Source organism: Budorcas taxicolor, chromosome 5 (assembly GCF_023091745.1).
Source record: "Budorcas taxicolor isolate Tak-1 chromosome 5, Takin1.1, whole genome shotgun sequence".
NCBI lineage: Eukaryota > Metazoa > Chordata > Mammalia > Artiodactyla > Bovidae > Budorcas > Budorcas taxicolor.
Window position 1 is genome coordinate 127,145,558 of NC_068914.1, and position 21,543 is coordinate 127,167,100.

The following is a 21,543-nucleotide window of genomic DNA, read 5'->3' on the forward strand; positions in this document are numbered from 1 at the left end:
TACTGGTTTATATTATAGCCCTGAATGCACATGAATAAAAGATTCCCACAATACCTCTATAACCCATCACTTTTACCTACTACATTATACAGAGAACAGAACTTCCTTTTTCCCTATGGACAAATGGGGACAGTTCTTCCAGGCGTAGCACCCCAGGGGCAGTCTCCATTTTTTTAGGCTGGACCTGAGCTAGAAGTTGTGGGGAAAGCTGGGTATGATTTTGCAAGGGAAGCTTCCAGAGTAGGGAGGAACGAATCCTGCAGGGATTTCAGCACTGGAGGTGTGATAGAGAGGCTGGTGGGAGATAGAGTTGGTGGCCATAGCTGTTCATCATTAGGGATCATTCCTAAATGAGTATTAAAAGCTACCGGAAAGCCTGTATTAATCTCCTTTTCCTTCTGTGCCCTTTTTACATTTGATTGAAAATGGATTTGATCTTGGAGCCCTGGCCACCTTGAAATTTTGGCCACATGTGTTTAACTGCGAAAGTAGAATGAAAGCTAGAACCTGGGGTTTGTTGTGCAGCATGTGTCACTTAGATTTAAAAATAACTTTGCTATGTGTAAGACCAGGATAAATTTTAATTTGCAAGCCCTAGTGTGCATTTGTGAAGGTTTTGGTTTGTCACCTAGTGGACAGCAGGTCCACATTACAAAAGACCCAGACACACGCAGTAGCATGATAACAAGCATTGCGGGGAGTGGGAGGCTGAGCTGCCAACTCCTGAGGAAGCTCCATGAATGTGGGTAGGGTCATTGTCCCAGAGGTAGCAAATTCTCATGGCAGCTGGCAACCAACTGTGGTTGAATAAAGAAACAAAAAACCTTTTATTTGCTGCAGACCTCCCTGACTTCCTGGACAAAAAATATTCCCTTTAAAACAAACTGATTTTCAAAAAAAGTAAGACTTTTTTGAGGCAAGAGCTGGATATGACTGGACATGTACATATGCATATTATATATATAATATGCATGTGTGGGTGTTAAAGCCTCTTCAGTAATGTCCAACTCCGTGCAACCTATGGACTGTAGCCTGCCAGTCCACTCTGTCCATGAAATTTTCCAGGCGAGAATACTGTAGTGGGCTGCCATCCTCTCCTCCAGGGAATCTTCCTGACCTAGGAAACGAACTCACATCTCCTGCAGCTCCCGCATTGCAAGCAGATTCCTTACTCCTGAGCCACCGAGGAAGCCCTATATATGATACATATTGCAATTATTTTCTCAGTTCAAATCATTTGAATAGACAGGAAAAAGAGGAAGTTAACAGATGTCCAACATCTATGAGTTATTCACATTGAATATATTCTGGTATTTTACTGTAATAAAAAAGATTGATGAATAGCAGAAATCAGTCAGTCTTTATATTGCTCTACATTTTGTCTTCCTTCTGGGTGTCCCTGGTTCCTACTGGGCTTCCCTGGTGGCTCAGAGGTTAAAGCGTCTGCCTCCAATGCGGGAGACCCAGGTTCGATTCTTGGGTCGGGAAGATCCGCTGGAGAAGGAAATGGTAACCCACTCCAGTACTCTTGCCTGGAGAATCCCATGGACGGAGAAGCCTGGTAGGCTACAATCCATGGGGTCACAGAGTCGGTTGACTGAGCCACTTCACTGGGTGTCCAATGTTTTCAGTTTTTTTTCCCTAATAGTTTTTTTAAATCAGCACTTCCATATTGAGTTGATTGTGATTAAATTTCAAGGCCAACACACAAGAAGTTCTCAATTGTACTCATTGTTTCAAATGTATCTCAATGACAATTTGTTACTTTCTAAGAAACCATAAAAAAGAAATAACTTAATTGTTACATTAGTAAACACTCTTATTCATGCATGTCCAATATTAAAAAAATTTACAGACTAACACCTCAGATTAGGGGAATTATTTCAGAGTCAATAGGATATGTTTTTATTTCTTTTCTCATATGAAACATTCCTATTAGGAATTTTAAAAAATCCTTCCTAATACTACTAAACTGAAAATGAGTATAATTTAACCTCATATGGTTCAAGTACAGAATTTGTTGATTGTATTAAAACTATAGCTTTGTATGAGATTGGACAGCCATCTATCAGTAAGAATGCTATTGTGATACCTAGAATTTATTACACCCTAAATACATGCCAAGCAGTATTCTAAGTTACTTATATGAATATACTTAGTTCTTAAAACGTATCCACATGAAAGTCTATTTCCATTAAGTTTTCCTTTTTGCATGTAAACAACTGTGTCCTCTCGCTTCTTTTAGAACCATCTCTGTTTTTCATCATTCCCCCTTTGCCATCATTAGTTCAATCATTGTTCTTATAACTGAAATCTTTTCCTTATTACCATCTATTCTCTTTTTTCTTATAAACACTTTTGGGTCTTAATTGAACCTTCTTTAGCATTCGCTTATCCCCTCCAGAACTAATATCCTATTAACTCTTTCCTTTCAGTACCAACTTTTTCTCTAAAAACAATTGATGTATACTCTCTCCTTCAATTTCTGAATCAGCTGTCTTCTCTTCCACTATTTGCCATCTTCCGATCATTTCCTGATCACCTAATTTTAAACCCAGTGACCTTTTCTTCTTTCTCGTTGCCTTTGATCCTTGTGTAATTTTGATGTTTTTTGTTACTCTCTTGGTCTTTAAATTATTGTCTTCCTTAATTTTGAATCACAGTACACTCCTAGCTCTCTTGTCCTCTCTAGCCTTTTAAAATGTTTTCTAATTTTCATATCCCATAAACAAAGAGCATCTTAGAGTCTTCCCTTGTCTTCATTAAAACACAAGCATCCAATTCCTCCTTCTAAAGCTTCTGTTTCTGTGTTTAATGAGACCAACCTTTCCCAAGTGACCGCTGGCTGGAAGCTTCAGTCTGATACTTAACGTTGCCATCTCCTTCCTGTCAAGTCCCTCTAGTTCCTATTCTTTCATCCTTTTTATTCTCACAACCGTTACTCTTAATTCAGACTCATAGCACTTCATGCCTGAATTATTGCAACTGCCTCCTAAGTGGTCTTCCTACATCTAGTCATTCTCTCCTCTTCAGTTCACCCACTGTATCACTGCTAAGACCACTTGTCAGAAATCACTGCGTTGAATATTTTCTCCCCTTCCCCAGCTTAAGATCTCCACAATCCTCCATTGCCTGCCAGCTAAAATCCAAACTCCTTAGAGCTTTTTGGAGAGCTCCCAGTTTATCGCCAGCCATATCTTACACTCCTCCACATACTGCTATTCATCTTTAAGCAATTTTTTTTTAAACTCTGTCCATGCCTTGTGAAATGCCAATCTCCTGCTGTCTGACTCTGTTGAATAGTCAAGGCAAACTCAGTATCTGCATTAATTAGAAGGGCTCCCCTCTCATTATCCTTATTATTAAAAGTTCTCTCTCTGTTTTGATCTCTTTGAGCCACTCTTATGGCTTTTATCATGTGTTAATTTGTGTGGTTAATTAAGTTCATGTTTTATCTCATACTATTTTGCCAACTAGATGGTAAATCACCTTCCTTCTGTATGAAATTCTCCAGTGCCTCCTCATAGCTTCCTGGATAAAGTTTAGACTCTTCACCTGGGTGTATGATTCTTGCAATAATCTGGCCCCTATCTCCTTCTCTTCTTACAGCTCCCATGTTCGTCTGTATATCCCAAAGGCCCAGCCATTCCTGGTCTACTGTGTTTTTTGGGGGGTGGGCCACACTAGCAGCATGTTCAATCAGGAATAGAAACCACCACCCTTGCATTGACCGTATGGAGTCTTAACCACTGAACCACTAGGGAAGTCCCAAAGCCTAGCCATCCATGTGTCATTCTGCAAACATCCAGATACTTTTAAGCCTGTTTGCCTTTGCTCATCCCATTTTATGTGCCTCGTATGTCTTTACTCATCTTATTGGCAAAGGATGCCCCTCTTTCAGTAGTCAACCCAGGTGCCACCTTCTTTAGGATGCTTTCCCTGACGCCCCAGCCCATGAGATGCATATCTATCCTGCTTCCTTGGTACTCATGCCTTGCCTTCGTTCATATGCTGACCTGTGTTTCCTAGAGGACCATGAGTTTCCTGGGGGTTGCAGCACTTTCGTCTTCTCACCTATATTTCCAGTACCTAGCCCAGGGGCTCTTGATGAAGTGAAATGAGACAGGCTTGGCATGGGGAAAGCCAGCTGGTTATGTAGGTAAGTCTCCACCAGGTGGCATTTACTTAGGTGAATTCACCATGACTCTTGCCCCCTCTTCTTAATATCTTCTGCTTCTGTTAGGTCCAGACCATTTCTGTCCTTTATCGAGCCCATCTTTGCATGAAATGTTCCCTTGGTATCTCTAATTTTCTTGAACAGATCTCTAGTCTTTCCCATTCTGTTATTTTCCTCTATTTCTTTGCATTGATCACTGAAGAAGGCTTTCTTGTCGCTTCTTGATGTTCTTTGGAACTCTGCATTCAGATGCTTATATCTTTCCTTTTCTCCTTTGCTTTTCACCTCTCTTCTTTTCACAGCTATTTGTAAGGCCTCCCCAGACAGCCATTTTGCTTTTTTGCATTTCTTCTCCATGGGGATTGTCTTGATCCCTGTCTCCTGTACAATGCCACAAACCTCATTCCATAGTTCATCAGGCACTCTATCTCTGATCTAGACCCTTAAATCTATTTCTTACTTCCACTGTATAATCATAAGGGATTTGATTTAGGTCATACCTGAATGGTCTAGCGGTTTTCCCTACTTTCTTCCATTTAAGTCTGAATTTGGTAATAAGGAGTTCATGATCTGAGCCACAGTCAGCTCCCGGTCTTGTTTTTGTTGACTGTATAGAGCTTCTCCATCTTTGACTGCATAGAATATAATCAGTCTGATTTCGGTGTTGACCATCTGGTGATGTCCATGTGTAGAGTCTTCTCTTGTGTTGTTGGAAGAGGGTGTTTGCTATGACCAGTGCATTTTCTTGGCAAAACTCTATTAGTCTTTGCCCTGCTTCATTCCGCATTCCAAGGCCAAATCTGCCTGTTACTCCAGGTGTTTCTTGACTTCCTACTTTTGGATTCTAGTGCCCTATAATGAAAAGGACATCTTTTTTGGTGTTAGTTCTGAAAGGTCTTGTAGGTCTTCATAAAACCGTTCAACTTCAGTTTCTTCAGTGTTACTGGTTGGGGCATAGACTTGGATAACTGTGATATTGAATGGTTTGCCTTGGAGACGAACAGAGATCATTCTGTCATTTTTGAGATTGCATCCAAGTACTGCTTTTCGGACAATTTGTTGACCATGATGGCTACTCCATTTCTTCTGAGGGATTCCTGCCCACGGTAGTAGATGTAATGGTCATCTGAGTTAAATTCACCCATTCCAGTCCATTTTAGTTCGCTGATTCCTAGAATGTCGACGTTTACCCTTGCCATCTCTTGTTTGACCACTTCCAATTTGCCTTGATTCGTGGACCTGACATTCCAGGTTCCTATGCAATATTGCTCTTTACAGCATCGGATCTTGCTTCCATCACCAGTCACATGCACAGCTGGGTATTGTGTTTGCTTTGGCTCCATCCCTTCATTCTTTCTGGAGTTATTTCTCCACTGATCTCCAGTAGCATATTGAGCACCTACTGACCTGGGGAGTTCCTCTTTCGGTATCCTATTATTTTGCCTTTTCATACTGTTCATGGGGTTCTCAAAGCAAGAATACTGAAGTGGCTTGCCATTCCCTTCTCCAGTGGACCACATTCTGTCAGGCCTCTCCACCATGACCCGCCTGTCTTGGGTTGCCCCGCAGGCATGGCTTGGTTTCATTGAGTTAGACAAGGCAAGAATACACGGAAGAACTGTACAAAAAAGATCTTCACGACCCAGATAATCATGATGATGTGATCACTAATCTAGAGCCAGACATCTTGGAATGTGAAGTCAAGTGGGCCTTAGAAAGCATCACTACGAACAAAGCTAGTGGAGGTGATGGGATTCCAGTTGAACTATTTCAAATCCTGAAAGATGATGCTGTGAAAGTGCTGCACTCAATATGCCAGCAAGTTTGGAAAACTCAGCAGTGGCCACAGGACTGGAAAAGGTCAGTTTTCATTCCAATCCCAAAGAAAGGCAGTGCCAAAGAATGCTCAAACTACCACACAATTGCACTCATCTCACATGCTAGTAAAGTAATGCTCAAAATTCTCCAAGCCAGACTTCAGCAATATGTGAACCATGAACTCCCTGATGTTCAAGCTGGTTTTAGAAAAGGCAGAGGAACCAGAGATCAAATTGCCAACATCCGCTGGATCATGGAAAAAGCAAGAGAGTTCCAGAAAAACATCTATTTCTGCTTCATTGACTATGCCAAAGCCTTTGACTGTGTGGATCACAATAAACTGTGGAAAATTCTGAGAGAGATGGGAATACCAGACCACCTGACCTGCCTCTTGAGAAATCTGTATGCAAGTCAGGAAGCAACAGTTAGAACTGGACATGGAACAGAGTGGTTCCAAATAGGAAAAGGAGTACGTCAAAGCTGTATATTGTCACCCTGCTTATTTAACTTATGTGCAGAGTACATCATGAAAAACGCTGGACTGGAAGAAGCACAAGCTGGAATCAAGATTGCCAGGAGAAATATCAATAACCTCAGATATGCAGATGACACCACCCTTATGGCAGAAAGTGAAGAGGGGCTAAAAAGCCTCTTGATGAAAGTGAAAGAGAAGAGTGAAAAAGTTGGCTTAAAGCTCAACATTCAGAAAATGAAGATCATGGCATCTGGTCCCATCACTTCATGGGAAATAGATGGGGAAACAGTAGAAACAGTGTCAGACTTTATATTTTTGGGCTCCAAAATCACTGCAGATGGTGACTGCAGCCATGAAATTAAAAGATGCTTACTCCTTGGAAGAAAAGTTATGACCAACCTAGATAGTATATTCAAAAGCAGAGACATTACTTTGCCGACTAAGGTCCGTCTAGTCAAGGCTATGGTTTTTCCTGTGGTCATGTATGGATGTGAGAGTTGGACTGTGAAGAAGGCTGAGTGCCAAAGAATTGATGCGTTTGAACTGTGGTGTTGGAGAAGACTCTTGAGGGTCCCTTGGACTGCAAGGAGATCCACCCAGTCCATTCTGAAGGAGATCAACCCTGGGATGTCTTTGGAAGGACTGATGCTAAAGCTGAAGCTCCAGTACTTTGGCCACCTCATGCGAAGAGTTGACTCATTGGAAAAGACTCTGATGCTGGGAGAGATTGGGGGCAGGAGGAGAAAGGGACGACAGGATGAGATGGCTGGATGGCATCACGGAATCAATGGATGTGAGTCTGAGTGGATGCTGGGAGTTGGTGATGGACAGGGAGGCCTGGCGTGCTGCAGTTCATGGGATCGCAAAGAGTCGGACACGACTGAGCGACTGAACTGAACTGAACTGATTCACCATGACTGAGGGCCTGGCTCTCAGTCTGAATGCCTGGGATCGTGGCTTAACAAATCGTGACTAGATCCATCTCATAAAGGTAGAAGCTTATTATCCATACTCACAGAGGCTGCTGTGTGATTCCAGCATGCTTAAGCACTAGGTATGGAGTGAGTGGACTGGGCTTTTGCTGGCATTGACCCTGACCTGGGCACTCTGCCTTTGTTTGCATGTCACACAGGAAGCCAGTTCTCATGTGTTGGCGGCCAATCTATTGTACTTCACAATGGCTAATCACGTGAGTTGTGTGTGGATTGTACTGGCCTCCTAAAGAACAAACAACCTCACTTCTCAATTATTGGGGAGAAATGGGCGCGCTTTCCTGTAGCTTCTGTGAACTGATTAACCCACATGTAATAAGTCTTTAGTAAACACTGGTGTCATATGATCAGGCAGTCACTGATTAGATAAATAAATGCCACTAGATAGAAGATTATTTGAAAGTCTAACCATGGCAAAGTAGCATAAGACATACTGCCCATGATGGCATTGCTGGAAAGCTATATTACTCTTCAAAATTTCCTTTACCTCTTTTACATGTTTCTGTTTTCTTCACATGCTGCTTGCCATCACCACCACCAGGCACTGGGACCTAACCAAGCACTTTGCATGCTGAGCTTGCTCTCTGTCTTCTCTGCCTTGCCTGTCTCTTCTGCTGCCCTGACGACTGTCACCACAAGCTTCCCCTCCTCCACATCTCCAAAAGCAGTTTCATTTCTTCTACTTTGTAAGTCAGAATGTGCCTTGATGCTCACCTCTGAGGTCCACGGTCCAGTGCAGGCTCTGCCAGTATCTTCAAGCTGCATTTGGTGCTTGCCCATCTCTGACTTCCGCCCTTCTCTCAAGGTTGTATGTTCTGCTTTTTAAATTTTTATTTATTTTTTTGCTGTTCAAAGCAAATTTATTTATTGTTCCTAATCAACACTATTAATAAATCTGTGATTCTGTATGTTAGGGATTTTTCTTAACCACTAGATAGGTCAGAATTAGAATAAATGGTGAGCAGTGGGGTATGAAAACATTTGATTTTCAAGGGAGTCATATTTTTCCATCAGTTCCACTTCACAATATTTTACTGTGTATTTTTCCCCTCATCTTTCTGATTTTGAATTTCACTGGGTAACTGATTTAAAAAAACAAATGAACTGGTATTCCACTATGGAGAACAGTATGGAGGTTCCTTAAAAAACTAGAAATAAAACTATCATATGACCCAGCAATCCTGCTACTGGGCATATACCCTGAGGTGTATGTTTTAGAAAGAAACAACTGTGAGTAAAGGGAAAATACCAGACCCCCCATCCATGTGATATTAAACTCAGCTTATAAGAAGAAAACCAGCCTTTTCATAAGAAAGTACTTCTTTTCCCTCTGGTAGTGATGATTTTTATACTCACACCATAACATGCAGACTGGCTACACAATTCCAAAATTCAGCACCATATGGTTTTTTAATCTAACAAGAAAAATACATTTCTTCTCACTTTTCAATTTAGGATATCTTGATTCTAATTTCCAGCTTGGTGTGAACTTTTTATTATTTTAAGTGACTGAGAGATTACTACCAATTTTAGTAATTTTATCTTAAAAAAAAACTATAAATTTTTCTGTCGCATAGTAATTTTTTTCCTCTCTCTATTTGTCCCTAAATATTTTCACATATGGAGGTGGACTTGGCAACCCACTCCCATATTCATACCTGAAGAATACCATGGACAGAGGAGTCTGGCAGGCTTTGGTCTCCATAGAGTCACAAAGAGTCAGACACGTCTGAAGTGACTTAGCATGCACATGTTTGCATAAACACATTCACATAAAATAAATTATTCACATGAAACAAATCGTTCACATAAATGCATTGTAGCACTGTGCTAGTCATTCAGAAAGTGTAGTCACTTACCAAAGAAATGAAATAAAATCTGCCCTCAACTTGTAAGCATTTACTATGGGTATGCCAATCTCTGTGCAAAGTCTTTTACATACCTTAAATAAAATCCTTAAACAACCCTCCAAAAGGTTTAATCCTTAAACAGATTTCCCCATTTTATAGATGAGTACATTGAGGTTAATAACTTGCCCAAGTCCCAGTTCTGGAACAGAGTAGAGTTTGAAGCTGGGCTCGCCTAGCTTTCTTGTACACATTCTTTCCCCTGGGTGAGTTGATTGTTTTCGGAAGGTTTTATGGAACTCCCCTCATACCACGACAACGCACAATGAATAGTAACTTTCTCATATTTCATCCTTTTCATTCTGTCATTTTCCACTGATGGGAGAAAAAGTGATTTGGGGATATTATACATGTGGCTTTATCAGTCTATGTCAGTCTTGGGATGCCACATAGAAAATGTGTTATTAATATATGACTGCAAAAAAGTGTGTCCTGGCACAGTTATGAAGAAACAGATCTTTAGATGTAGAAAAGAGTGTTTTAAAAACGTGAGTTTGCTGTACAGTGTGACTTTGTGTTTTTATAGCTGATGAGGAATACGAAGATGGGATTGAAAGGACGTGTGACACTCTTCTTATGTGCATTGTGACTGTCCTGAACCAGGGCCTCAGGAATGGTGGAGGCGTGGGCGACGTGCTGAGAAGACCATCGAAAGATGTAAGCTGCAGAAAAATAGTTTTTCACGGAGCACACAGTCTTTTTTTTAACCTTTCTTAACAGCATTTACAACCCAGTTTTTGTTTATAGGGTACTCCATTTTATGTTGTTTGCTATAAAAATATAATGGTAGCTATTGAAAGCAACCCATTGTATAATAGAATTCCATAGAAATAGCAAATGTCCTAAAAATCTATATATGTTAGTAGGTCATGACATCTTAGCAACTGTGAACTGTATATTGTATGACAGCAACAAAATCATGACTTCTGACTTTATGGAGGAGTTTGATTGTTACATAAATAACAGAAACCAGGCTGTCTCTTGTCTCTCGGTTTTTGCAGGCGTGGAGATTTACTCTTTGCCTCTGAATAGGGACAACCTCCATTATTTGTCCACAAGGAATATCTGATCTGAACGGATTCTAACAGGATTTCATATATCAAAGTGGCAAGGCTGAAAAACTTCTCATTGGTGGCAGCATCTCAAGTCCCCCACTGGGAGCTTGAACAAGTTCAGTCCTCTAACTGGCCAGCCATATCACATTGTCCATCCATCTCACGTTTCTTCATCTATGAAACACCTGGATTATCTGGTCTCTAATGTGTATTTTAATAACATTTATCAAGTAGAAATATGCTCGAGTTGTTAATGTACTTGACGCTATAAGGCCAAGAGCAAAATCTCCTTCAGAAGTGGACAGATCGTTAGATGATACTCAAATTTCCAGTCTCTCTGATCTTTGGAAATGGCATTTGTTTACCTTCTGGGTAACTCCTGGGATAGGAGCCCACTGCACCAAAATGCATTTAGCATAATTACATGTAAAGTGATTTTTAACACATGATAAATCCCTCCTTTGGAGAAGAAAAGTACAAGTGCATGGAAGGAGTCTGGGGACAGACTGGAAAGTTTTCCTCACAAAACTTATAAAGTAAACGAAGATGGAAAATGGGTCTTATTTTTTCCAACTTGGAATACTGCTTATAGTCAGTGAGCAAACAGTTATTGAATATGTACTTTCTGCTAGACAATATGCTAAATCAACATGCCTTGAAAATGTGAGTTTGTATACATACATGATAGAGGGTTTTTTTTTTTAATGTTTTTAAAATGTTTTATTTCAGGAGCCCTTGTTTGCCGCCCGTGTGATATATGATCTTCTTTTTTATTTCATTGTCATCATTATCGTCCTGAACTTGATTTTTGGGGTTATCATTGATACTTTTGCTGATCTCAGAAGTGAAAAACAGAAAAAAGAAGAAATTCTAAAGACCACGTGCTTCATCTGTGGTGAGTGTTCTCAAGATACTAAAATAAGAGAAAAAGAAACTACCCACTAGAAAGGAGGGGATGGAAGGATTTTTTGTTTGTCATGCCTTGGGAAAAATTATTTCAAAATGAAAGCTGGACAAAATTCAGATTATGTAACTGAGCATTGGACCGGGATACTCTGCTTCCAGAAATAGAAGAATCATATCCCAAAGCTCTCTTGTCATTATTTCTGCCATTTGTATGATTCTCTAACTATAGCATGTGTTGCAAAATGCCAGAAGGTTCCACCAACTGGCAAACAGATTTTTCATCACAATAACATATTGATTAAACAACAGAGTGATTTTTATTTTATTTGGTTAGACTATGAATCCACAGATGACTGTTCCAGCAGCTTGACCTCCTTACTCCCTGGCAGCACTTTGTCTTCCATTCTGAGTTCTGCTTTCTCCCAGTTTCTGTCTTTCTCTCCCCGTCTCTCACACCCTGTCCTTTTCCTCTTCCTCTCTCAGACCCACCCAACTTTCCTTTCGTCCTCATTATGTCCTTTGGCTCCACCCTCTGCTTCATAGACCTCAGCCTTTTCTGGCTTTAGTTGTCTCTTTAGCTGGCTTAGTCATCCTAGGATCCTTTCCCCTCCTTTTCTTTTATAGAAGCTATAACATGGATGTAATTTTGCTTTCTTTCTTTCTTTTTTTGCCTGCTGCACCATGTGACATGCGGAATATTATTCCCCAACCAAGGGTTGAATCCAAGCCCCCTGCCGTGGAAACACAGTCTTAACCACTGGACTGCCAGAGAAGTCCCCCTTTCCCCTCCTTGAATAATCACCAACTCCTGGTGATACTCAACATCTATTTTTCCGTATTGAGCTGAAGTCACAAAATAAGCATAAGGGCTTCAACATTCATTATATAGTAGATAACATTTATTCTATGTAACTTAAACTGCACCCTCAATAATCCCCTTCCTTCCTCAGTTCACCTTTTGTCACCTGTCTCTTTTCCCTGAATGGCTCATCCAAGCCTTCCCAATGTCACTCCAACAGGTGGAAGTGTGCCAGATGTTAACCTGTAATAACTGAGCTGTTTTCCAAGGAAACAAGCACAGATTCAACATGCCTGTCTCCAGGGTATCCACAGTCTATTGTGAAATATAGAAAAAAAAATACCATTGCTGTCTAATGCATTAGGGAAATGATAGAGAAGTTTAAAGGTTGTTAACGTTTCATGGGTCTGTAGTAGAGGGCATAGAAAGTTAGGAAAAGTTTCCTGGAATAGATGGTGATGGAGCTGATGGTAAAAGATGGCCAGGAGAGAGCCATATGAAAGTGGGCAGAAGCACAGTGGCTAGCATAATGAAAAGCATGGAGAGGAGAACAGATGAAAAGAAGGTTCATTTCCTATAGACAGATGAAAAGAATCTTCATTTCACAGTTTGATGTTGCTAAAGTGAAAGTTTCAGAGCAGGGTATGCCAGCAAAAGAGACTGGCCAGGCTATGCGTGACCTCCTATGTTAAAAAGTTTGGACTTTATCCTTATGGTTTTATTATAGATGGTGAAGATGGTGAATCATTATAGAAATCTAAATAGAAGATACAGGGTGTAATTATTATTTTCAATCACTGTGGCAGCTATGGGAAGTTGTTCATCGGGGAACAATACTGGAGGCAGAGGAACCAGGTAGAGGTTTATTGCCATTGTCCATAAGAGGTAAAGAAACCTTGATCCAGGACAGGTAGTGATGGCAATATTCAGGATAATGGACAGAGTTAAATATTGGAGAGGTAGAATCTGCCTGCCAATGCAGGAGATGCAAGAGATACAAGTTCAGCCCTTGGGTCGGAATATGCCCTGGAGGAGGAAATGACAACCCACTCCAGTATTCTTGCCTGGAAAATCCCATGGACAGAGGAGCCTGGGCTACAGTCCATGGGGTCGCAAAGAGTAGAACATGATTGAGCTTGCATAAGCACACACAGAATCCTTAAATCTCAGTGGTTTGTAATGGATATGAAAGAATGTGAGTGCCTAGGTGGATGATAGTAACAAAAGTTGAGTCTGAGAATGGAAGAAAAAAAACAATTTTAGGTAGGCATAGGCTGAATTTGGCTTTGAAAGTACTGAAAATGAGGTGTGTACTAAGTTGGACCATAAAAAAGGCTAAGTGCTGAAGAATTGACGCTTTCGAACTGTGGTGTTGGAGAAGACTCTTGAAAGTCCCTTGGACTGCAAGGAGATTCAACCAGTCAATCCTAAAGGAAATCAACCCTGAATATCCATTGGAAGGACTGATGCTAAAGCTCTAATACTTTGGCCACCTGATGGGAAGAGCCGACTCATTGGAAAAGACCCTGATGCTGGGAAAGATTGAAGGCAGGAAGAGAAGGGGATGACAGAGGATGAGATGGTTGGATGATGTCACCAACTCAAGGGACATGAGTTTGAGCAAGCCCCGGGAAATGGTGAAGGACAAGGAAGCCTGGCATGCTGCAGTCTATGGGGTCGCAAAAAGTTGGACATGACTGAACGACTGAGCAACAACTGAACACCCCAGTGGGATACACCCAGCACAGAGGTGAACATATATGTCTGAGGCTCAGAGAAGGAGACAGTACTGGGGAGTCCTCAGCCTGAATGGGATAGAAAAAGCTAGTGTGGAGGAAGGCTTCCAAGTAAGAAGAGGAGACAATGGGATTCAAGGGAAAACATCAGCAGAGAAAGGGGATCACGCACACACAAGAACTATCCAGTATGAATGGTGTGAGGACAGCCAGGCACAGGTGGCATGTGAAAGTGAAAGGAGAAAATAGCCTTGGGAAGAATATAACAGATTATCAACTGTGCCCAAGCAGAGAAGGCCAGTAACATGAATTGAAACACAGCCTTCGAATTTCTTGTTTAGGAGGTTTTGGAGTCTTAGGAGTTTCCATGTGGATAAGGGCAGGGACCAGATTGCACAGTACTGGGGAGGGACTTGCTGGAAGGAAATGACACAGAAAAGAGTCTTCTCTTTATATGTCTAGATTAGGTGGAGGAACGCAAGACTGACATGGCGTCAGGAAGATGTCGTACAGTAATTGGGGGATTTGAGAAGAGAGTTATTATATATTAACAGAAGGGTGAGCCTCACAGAGGAAGAAAGACAACTGCCTTTGAAGAGTTTCCTGTGTCTCGTGGTCTTGCCTTTACCCTGCTTCCTCAAAGCCTTTTTAGTCACAATCACAATGACCGTTGTGTCAGAACCCTGCCTCTGAAACATGGGCTCTTTGGAAAAACCTGTCAGTACAATGTGAACCTCATCCTAAGGCATGATCCTGTCTCCCCTATTCTAACAAGAAAAAGCATGAACAGCAAATAAGTGCATCACTTCACCCCCATTCCTGCTCCTCTGAGCTTTCCCTTCAATATCAAAATCCTCTCTGGCTCTTCAAAGTTATCAAAAAGCTTGTAACCTATAAATTCCTTAAAATATCACATTAAGCTTCTTCCCCAAATGGAAGTGTTTGTCTCAAACCTCAACATGAATTTCCTGCTGACCTTTTCTTCTAGCTCAGGTTGCACATTCTCTGGGTCCATCACAAAGGCTCAGACTTTCTCAGAACCCATGATTTTATCATTGACTCCTTGTGTCTTCCCTCTGCTGACCTCTTTAACACAGCTCTATGCAGTTTATTGCCAAATATGTAGCCAAGGCTCCAGACTTTCTCCAAACTTTCATCCTTTGTTTTCCACAGTTGATTGACATTTTAAAAGGTATGACTTCCTGGCAGCCAATTTTACCATGTCTGCGAACCCGTACATCATGCCTCTCTATCTCCCTCCTCTAACCCAGCAGCTTATCCTGACTTCCATATTGCAATTGATGACAACCTACTGGGCTGGCAGCTTCTCCATCATTCTAAGCATCTGCTTTTTCCTCTTCCAGATGCACTACTTACCACGTGCTAATGAATCTGTTTTCACAATCTCACTCACTTCCTTCCACATATTCCCACAGCCACACCTTGGTTTTTCAGGCTTACCCTGGCTCATACCTCCAAATGACCTATTCAGTGCTGCCAGACAAAATTTTCCACATTGAGCTCATCATTTCCTTATTCAAAAGACCATCAATAGCATTGTACAGACTATAACTCAAAACGCTGATTTTCCTGGCATGTAGGATGCCCTGCAATTGGGCCTCTTCTTTTTTTTGCCTGTCTTTCCTTCCACTGTTCTCCCATTTATAGCTCAAGGTCTGGTTCAGTTGTGTTACCCATCTTTAACTCTTTCTTCTGTTCTCAGTTATGGTGTTTCTGTTTAGAATGCCCAAACTCCTAGGCTGTTGAACGACCACCCTCTCTCTGAGACCCAGACCTAAAATCGTTATTGCATGAGTTCAGCATTCTCTGGTCTTACTAATCTGAAGCAAACGCAGTCGCTCCTAAATTTTTCAATCATGATTAGCTCTAGGGTACTGTACGCATTTTCCGTAGTCTTATCTCCTCTGTTGGATACTATGCATTGCCATGTTATAGAAAGTAAATGAACTTTACAGTCACATATATGTGGGTCTACACTGGTTCCCCATCCTGGCTTTGTGATCTTAGCCAAGCCTTCTTTCACCTTGAAAGTGAAGAATATGCTGCCATGTTTTGGGGTTGTGGTGGCTATAAATGAAATCTTGTATATAAAAATCCCTAACTCAGTGCTTAGCTGAAAGTAAGCTTTCAATACATGGTAACTTCTCTTCTTTAGGAGATCAACATCTACATCTTATCCATTTTTATGCTTCCAGTTATTGGGTTGGCTAAAAAGGTCTTTCAAGTTTTTCTATAAGATGTAATGGAAAACTCCAAATGAACTTTTTGGCCAATTCAGTATGTATTGGAGATTATTCATAAATATTTGCTTAATGAATGACTATCCAATTAGTCACCTCCAAATTAACATTTTCTCTATACTTATGTGGCTTATTGTTTATAAAGGAAAATAAAGCAAGTAAATCCTAAATTACTCTATACTGTAGACAAAAACCTTAATTTCACTAATTCCAAGTTATTCCAAATTTTGTTACATGTAGGGTATAGTTTCTGTGGCATACACATATCCACAGGGATATATAGTGTGAGATATCAAACAGTACCTGGCTCAAATGGTAAAGAATCTGCCTGCAGTGTGGGAGACCCAGGTTCAGTCCTTGGATTGGGAAGATCCCCTGGAGTAAGGAACTGGCAACCCACTCCATTATTCTTGCCTAGAGAATTCCATGGACAGAGGAGCCTGGCTGGCTACTGTCCATGGGGTCGCAGAGTTGAACACAACTGAGCAACTAACACACACACAGATCAAGAAGTATTAGATCAATGTAGTGTATTTTTCAGAAACTTCATATTTATTCAAATATTTGAGAGGCCATTTAGGTAAGTTAACCAAACAGCAAATTTAAATAGTATTTTTTTATATTGGAACAACTGTTTTGTAAAGTAGAACAAATTTAGTATGAACATTTAAAATAAATTAGAAACGTAACTTAAATATTGAAAAGTGTTTCCAAGTTCCTATAGCTGCTAATCCCTGTGACCTCAGTAGCTTAAGGGTTCTTTATCCTCTGCTCTCAAAAGGCAGAAATTTGTATAAAGTGTTGTGATCATGTATATGTAGATATGCATTCATTCCTGGAATCGCTTATTGCATATAAGATCTAATATATACCACTGAAAGTGAAAGTGGCTCAGTCATGTCCGACTCTTTGTGACCCCATGAACTATACAATCCACGGCATTCTCCAGGCCAGAATACTGGGGTGGGCAGCCACTCCCTTCTCCAGGGGATCTTCCCAACCCAGGAATCAAACCGAGGTCTCCTGCATTGCAGGCAGATTCTTTACCAACTGAGCTATCAGGGAAGCCCAAATAAATACCATATATATTATAATAATATATCTTCAAGAGTGATTTAAACATGGGATATTTGGGAGTTGTATTAGAAGACTATAAAATAGTTGTGTTTAATCTAGAAATGGTTCTTCGAACAGTCTGGTATTAAATTGTGATCCAGAGGGGAATATGGTATCAAATAACAGAAAAGGGATTCTCCCCAGTAGGAATTGGCTCTAGGAATATTCCAAGGATACTCATAGTAGCGTTTGCAGAAGAGGTAGGTACTGTGACAGGCAATGAGAGCAGATGGGACTTCTAAGCCTTAAAGACATGACCAGGTGTATCAGTTATGATTCAGAAAACAATTGCTAGGGATCCAGAAGGCAGTCATGATAGGGTGGTGATGAACGCGTGACAGAGCCGAAGCAGTAAGCATGGAAATAGTTTGGCTCTGTTGTTCACATTAACTATTAATTTTGAATTACTAGAGGCTGAAGTGCAACAGAATAACAAAACGGAGAAAGGTCAGAATTCCTATCATAAGGAGAGTCAGATTCCTGGAATTAAAGATCTTTCTAGATGCTTGAATAGGAAATAAAGGTTATTTGGTGAGGAAAGCATCTGTGTTCTTCTCTTGGTATGTTAATTCCTCCTCTATACCTTATATGTGATTTTATTCTCTTCTATGTTATGCATTGTTTTATTCTCTTATTCTCTAAACTTATGCATGAAAGTCATTCATTCACCTATTTGTTCAATACTTATATCCACAGTGTAGTAGGATCTTGCAGTGAACAAAACCAGACAAAAAAGCACTGTCATCATGGAGCTTATTTTCTAACACACATACAGTGTCAAATGATGACAAGGACTAGGAGAAAAATAGAGCAGAGAAGAGGAATAGGAATGCCTGGCTGCTGAGTGGATATGTGCCCTTACCTTAGTCGTCCTGGGTGTGAAACACAGCATAAGTGTAGTCTTCTCATTGTTCCGGAAAAGTTTGTATTGGGCACACACAACTCTTCTTACCCATCCTTTCTTTCTTTTTTAGTCATCTCATCCAGTGCTCTGGCTTTCATTGTTGTTTTATGTCATTTATCCTTGAAGTAGTAGAGTTACATCGTGAATGCTTTTTTGGAGTTCCCAGCTTCCTACCTAGCATCCCAGCATTAATTTTTCTATAGGCATCTTAAGCGGAACCCATCCCATATCAAACATATCCTCCCTTTAAAATCTCTTCCTTCTATTTTTTTCCTGTTGATTTGTTGAGATTACCTTAAACTCGCTCACCAAGTCAGAAAAGTCAGTCATCCTTCATTCCTACTAAATCTATACCTCTACTTGGACATCAAGCCCTCTTCAGTTTTTATTTGTGAGTCCTCTTCAATCTCGTATTCATATATTCAATTACTCTGTCAGCTTTAGTTGAATGTCAGCTGTTTTCCAGTTGCTATGCCAGGTGCCGGTAATACAAAAAATAAATCGGACAATAAAGTAGTAGAGCCTAAGGAATCAATAGAAACAGACAAGTTTTTGCAGAAAGACACTGAAAGGATCAACCAAGGGAGTGAGAGTGGTGCCAGGGGTTGAGCTGGCTCTTGGAGAAGGAATTCCTATAAAGTGGGAAAGAGACTAGATAGAGGCACAGGGTTTTCAAAGGATTTGGTGTGTTTGGAGAATAGTGAGAAAGTCAGGGTGGCCGCAGGACGTGTGCAGAGTGGATAGTTAGTCCATGAGTGTGAGGGCAGCATCAGGTTCCTTGGTGGACAGGGACTTCATTAGCAGAAGAGAAGAAGGGCTAGAAACATAAATCTTTGATTAGTTGAGTTTGACATGCCTGTAAAGTTATTCAGGAGGCAGCAGAAAATAAAATCTAAAGTTGAGGAGAAAGGTTGGTACTGGGAATAAAGATTGAGAAATCATCAGCGTGATGCTGGTTGAAACCACACGAGTGGACTGTGATGCTCAGAGAGTAAGATCTAATGATGATGAAAGACAACCAGTTTCCCTCCGTTACATGCCTCCTCCCGTGCTCTGGCCCCCTGGACTCCCACCCTCTCCTTTTCTCTCACAGTCTTCCTCTAAATCCTGTCAGCAGAAATTACTTCAAGCGCAGCACCCAGTATGCTAGGCTCCACTCAGAAGCCTTCAGAATAAAGTGCAGGCTCCTTAGCTTTGTGTGTAAAACTTTTCAGGGTTTGTGCCAAATGTACCGTTTCATCTTCATGTCCGAGCGTTCCCTCCTGACCATACCAGAAGAATTGACAGTATCCCAAACAGGGCATTTGCTTTCATCTCAATTTTTGCTGTGCTATTTCCCCTGCCCAGAGGCAAAAGAACATAGATTTGGAGTCAGGAATATTTTTATTTAAATATTGGCTGACTTTCCCACTAAGTAGAGGTATTAACATGAGCAATCAATGAAATCCCTCTGGATCTCTTTTTTCACCTGCTGAAAGGTCAGATTGATTATTGTTGTTATTACAGCATGTTTAAACATCTTTATAGTTCTCAGCATAAATAGGTGCTCAGTAAAAATTAAGTAGCCTTTGTTACTGATCATCTCTTCTCTACTTGCCAAGGTCATGTTTCATAGGTCAGACGTTTACAACTTTATGCCTTGTTGATACCTTTTAAAATGTATCTGGTCAGAACTCGTTTTGCCCTCCTTTATATTTCCTTGATAGTTTATACCACTTAGAATGTAATATAATTTGTCTGTTTCCTTTACCCTATTATGGATTGATTGATGGTAGACATTATCTTTTTATCTTTATAGATCTATGTACCTTGCAACAGGTACGTAGGTAGGTAATTGTTTGAATTGGATTCTAGGAGAAAGCTACTTTAAAATTTTCTCCATTTTTCTGTAATGGCTCTGTTGAGATATAATTTACATAACCTTATGATAGACTCATTTAAAGTGTACATTTTCAGTGGGTTTAGTATGTTCAGAGTTGTGTATCTAGCATCATAATTTTATTTTTAATTAATTTATTTATTGCTTTACAATATTGTGGTAGTTTTTGCCATGTGTTGACATGAATCAGCCACGGGTGTACATGTATCATCATAATTTTAGAACATCTTCATTGCGCTCTAAAGAAACCTCCTACCCTTTGGCCATCACTGTTCCCTTCCTTCCCATCAAACTGACCATCCTCCTCAGCCCTAGGCCACCACTGATCTACTTTCTGTCACTCTAGATTTGCCTGTCCTAAGCATTTCGTATAAATGGAATCGTATCATATGTGGTCATCTGTGACTTGCTTCTTTCACTTAGTATGTTTTCAAGGTTCATATTAGCATGCACCAGTACTTTCTTATTGCAGAAAAATATCCATTGTACGGATATACCATACTTTGTTTATCTTTTTATTGGTTGATGAACATTTGGGTTTCTACTTTTTAGCTATTATGAATAATGCTGCTACAGACACTCATGTATATGCTTTTGTGTGGACATACATTTTTTTCTAAGAGTGGAATTGCTGGTAACATGGTAACTCTGTGTTCAAGTTTTGAGAAACTGCTAAACTATTTTTGAAGTATAGGAGGGTTCCAATTTATCCATGTCATCAATACTGCTATTATTTGTTTTTAATTATATGCATCCTAGTGGAACATCCTAGGATTCTATGAATCCTAGTGACATATTCCTTTTTTTTTTTTCTTAAAATAATGAGCATTTATTGAAAGACTGCATGAGCAATTTAAGATAACAAATGCAGTAAGCAAAAGAGCCATCATGGAGAGCCAGGTGCTTTAATTTAGCAAGGCCCGCAGCCCCACCGTATGCTATTACCCAGCTCTTTTCTCAGCTTCCCCCTTTCTCCCTTTTCTAGGGCCATTCTAATTCCCTCTCTCTACCTGCAGCTCTGCCTCTGATTTCTGCCAGGTTGCAACTTCTACTGCTTCATTGCTTTCTGCTTATATTCCACTCTTTCCTGCATCTCTTCAATTCTGTTTTGTTCTTAGTGATATACTCTTAATTCACTCAATTAATATTTTATGCAGTGCTGACTACGTGCCAGGCAATGTTCTAAACTCCAGGGACCACTGTTGAAGAAAGAGACACATATATCTACCCGTGGACATGCAGTAAATAACCAACATAATAAGCTCATATCTAAGTTCCCAGATAAAACATTATGCCTTTCTTTTGTGCTAATTAGGCTGCATTTTTCTTGCACAATAATTTTTACTTATATACCTGAGACTTGTGGTCCAGTTTAATTGAACACCTTTGATACAGCTATTTTCAGTCTGTTTGGAGATGAAAAACACTGTAAGACAAAGGAAAGCGTGATCAAAAGTATCAGTAGAAAGGGAGGGACAGACTGAATAAAACAATCAAATTAAGCCACATTGAGAAAGT

The 21,543-nt window shown here is 40.3% G+C and overlaps 1 protein-coding gene across 1 annotated transcript in view; it reads left to right on the forward strand.

Annotated features, from left to right (window-relative positions):
- The window catches only part of ITPR2 (inositol 1,4,5-trisphosphate receptor type 2), a 592,637-nt gene that overhangs the window by 503,120 nt on the left and 67,974 nt on the right, over window positions 1-21,543 (forward strand). Inside the window, exons 53-54 of the mRNA XM_052640930.1 lie at window positions 9,896-10,026; window positions 11,154-11,319. Coding sequence (XP_052496890.1) covers window positions 9,896-10,026; window positions 11,154-11,319 — 297 coding nt within the window. The remainder of the gene's footprint in view (window positions 1-9,895; window positions 10,027-11,153; window positions 11,320-21,543) is intronic.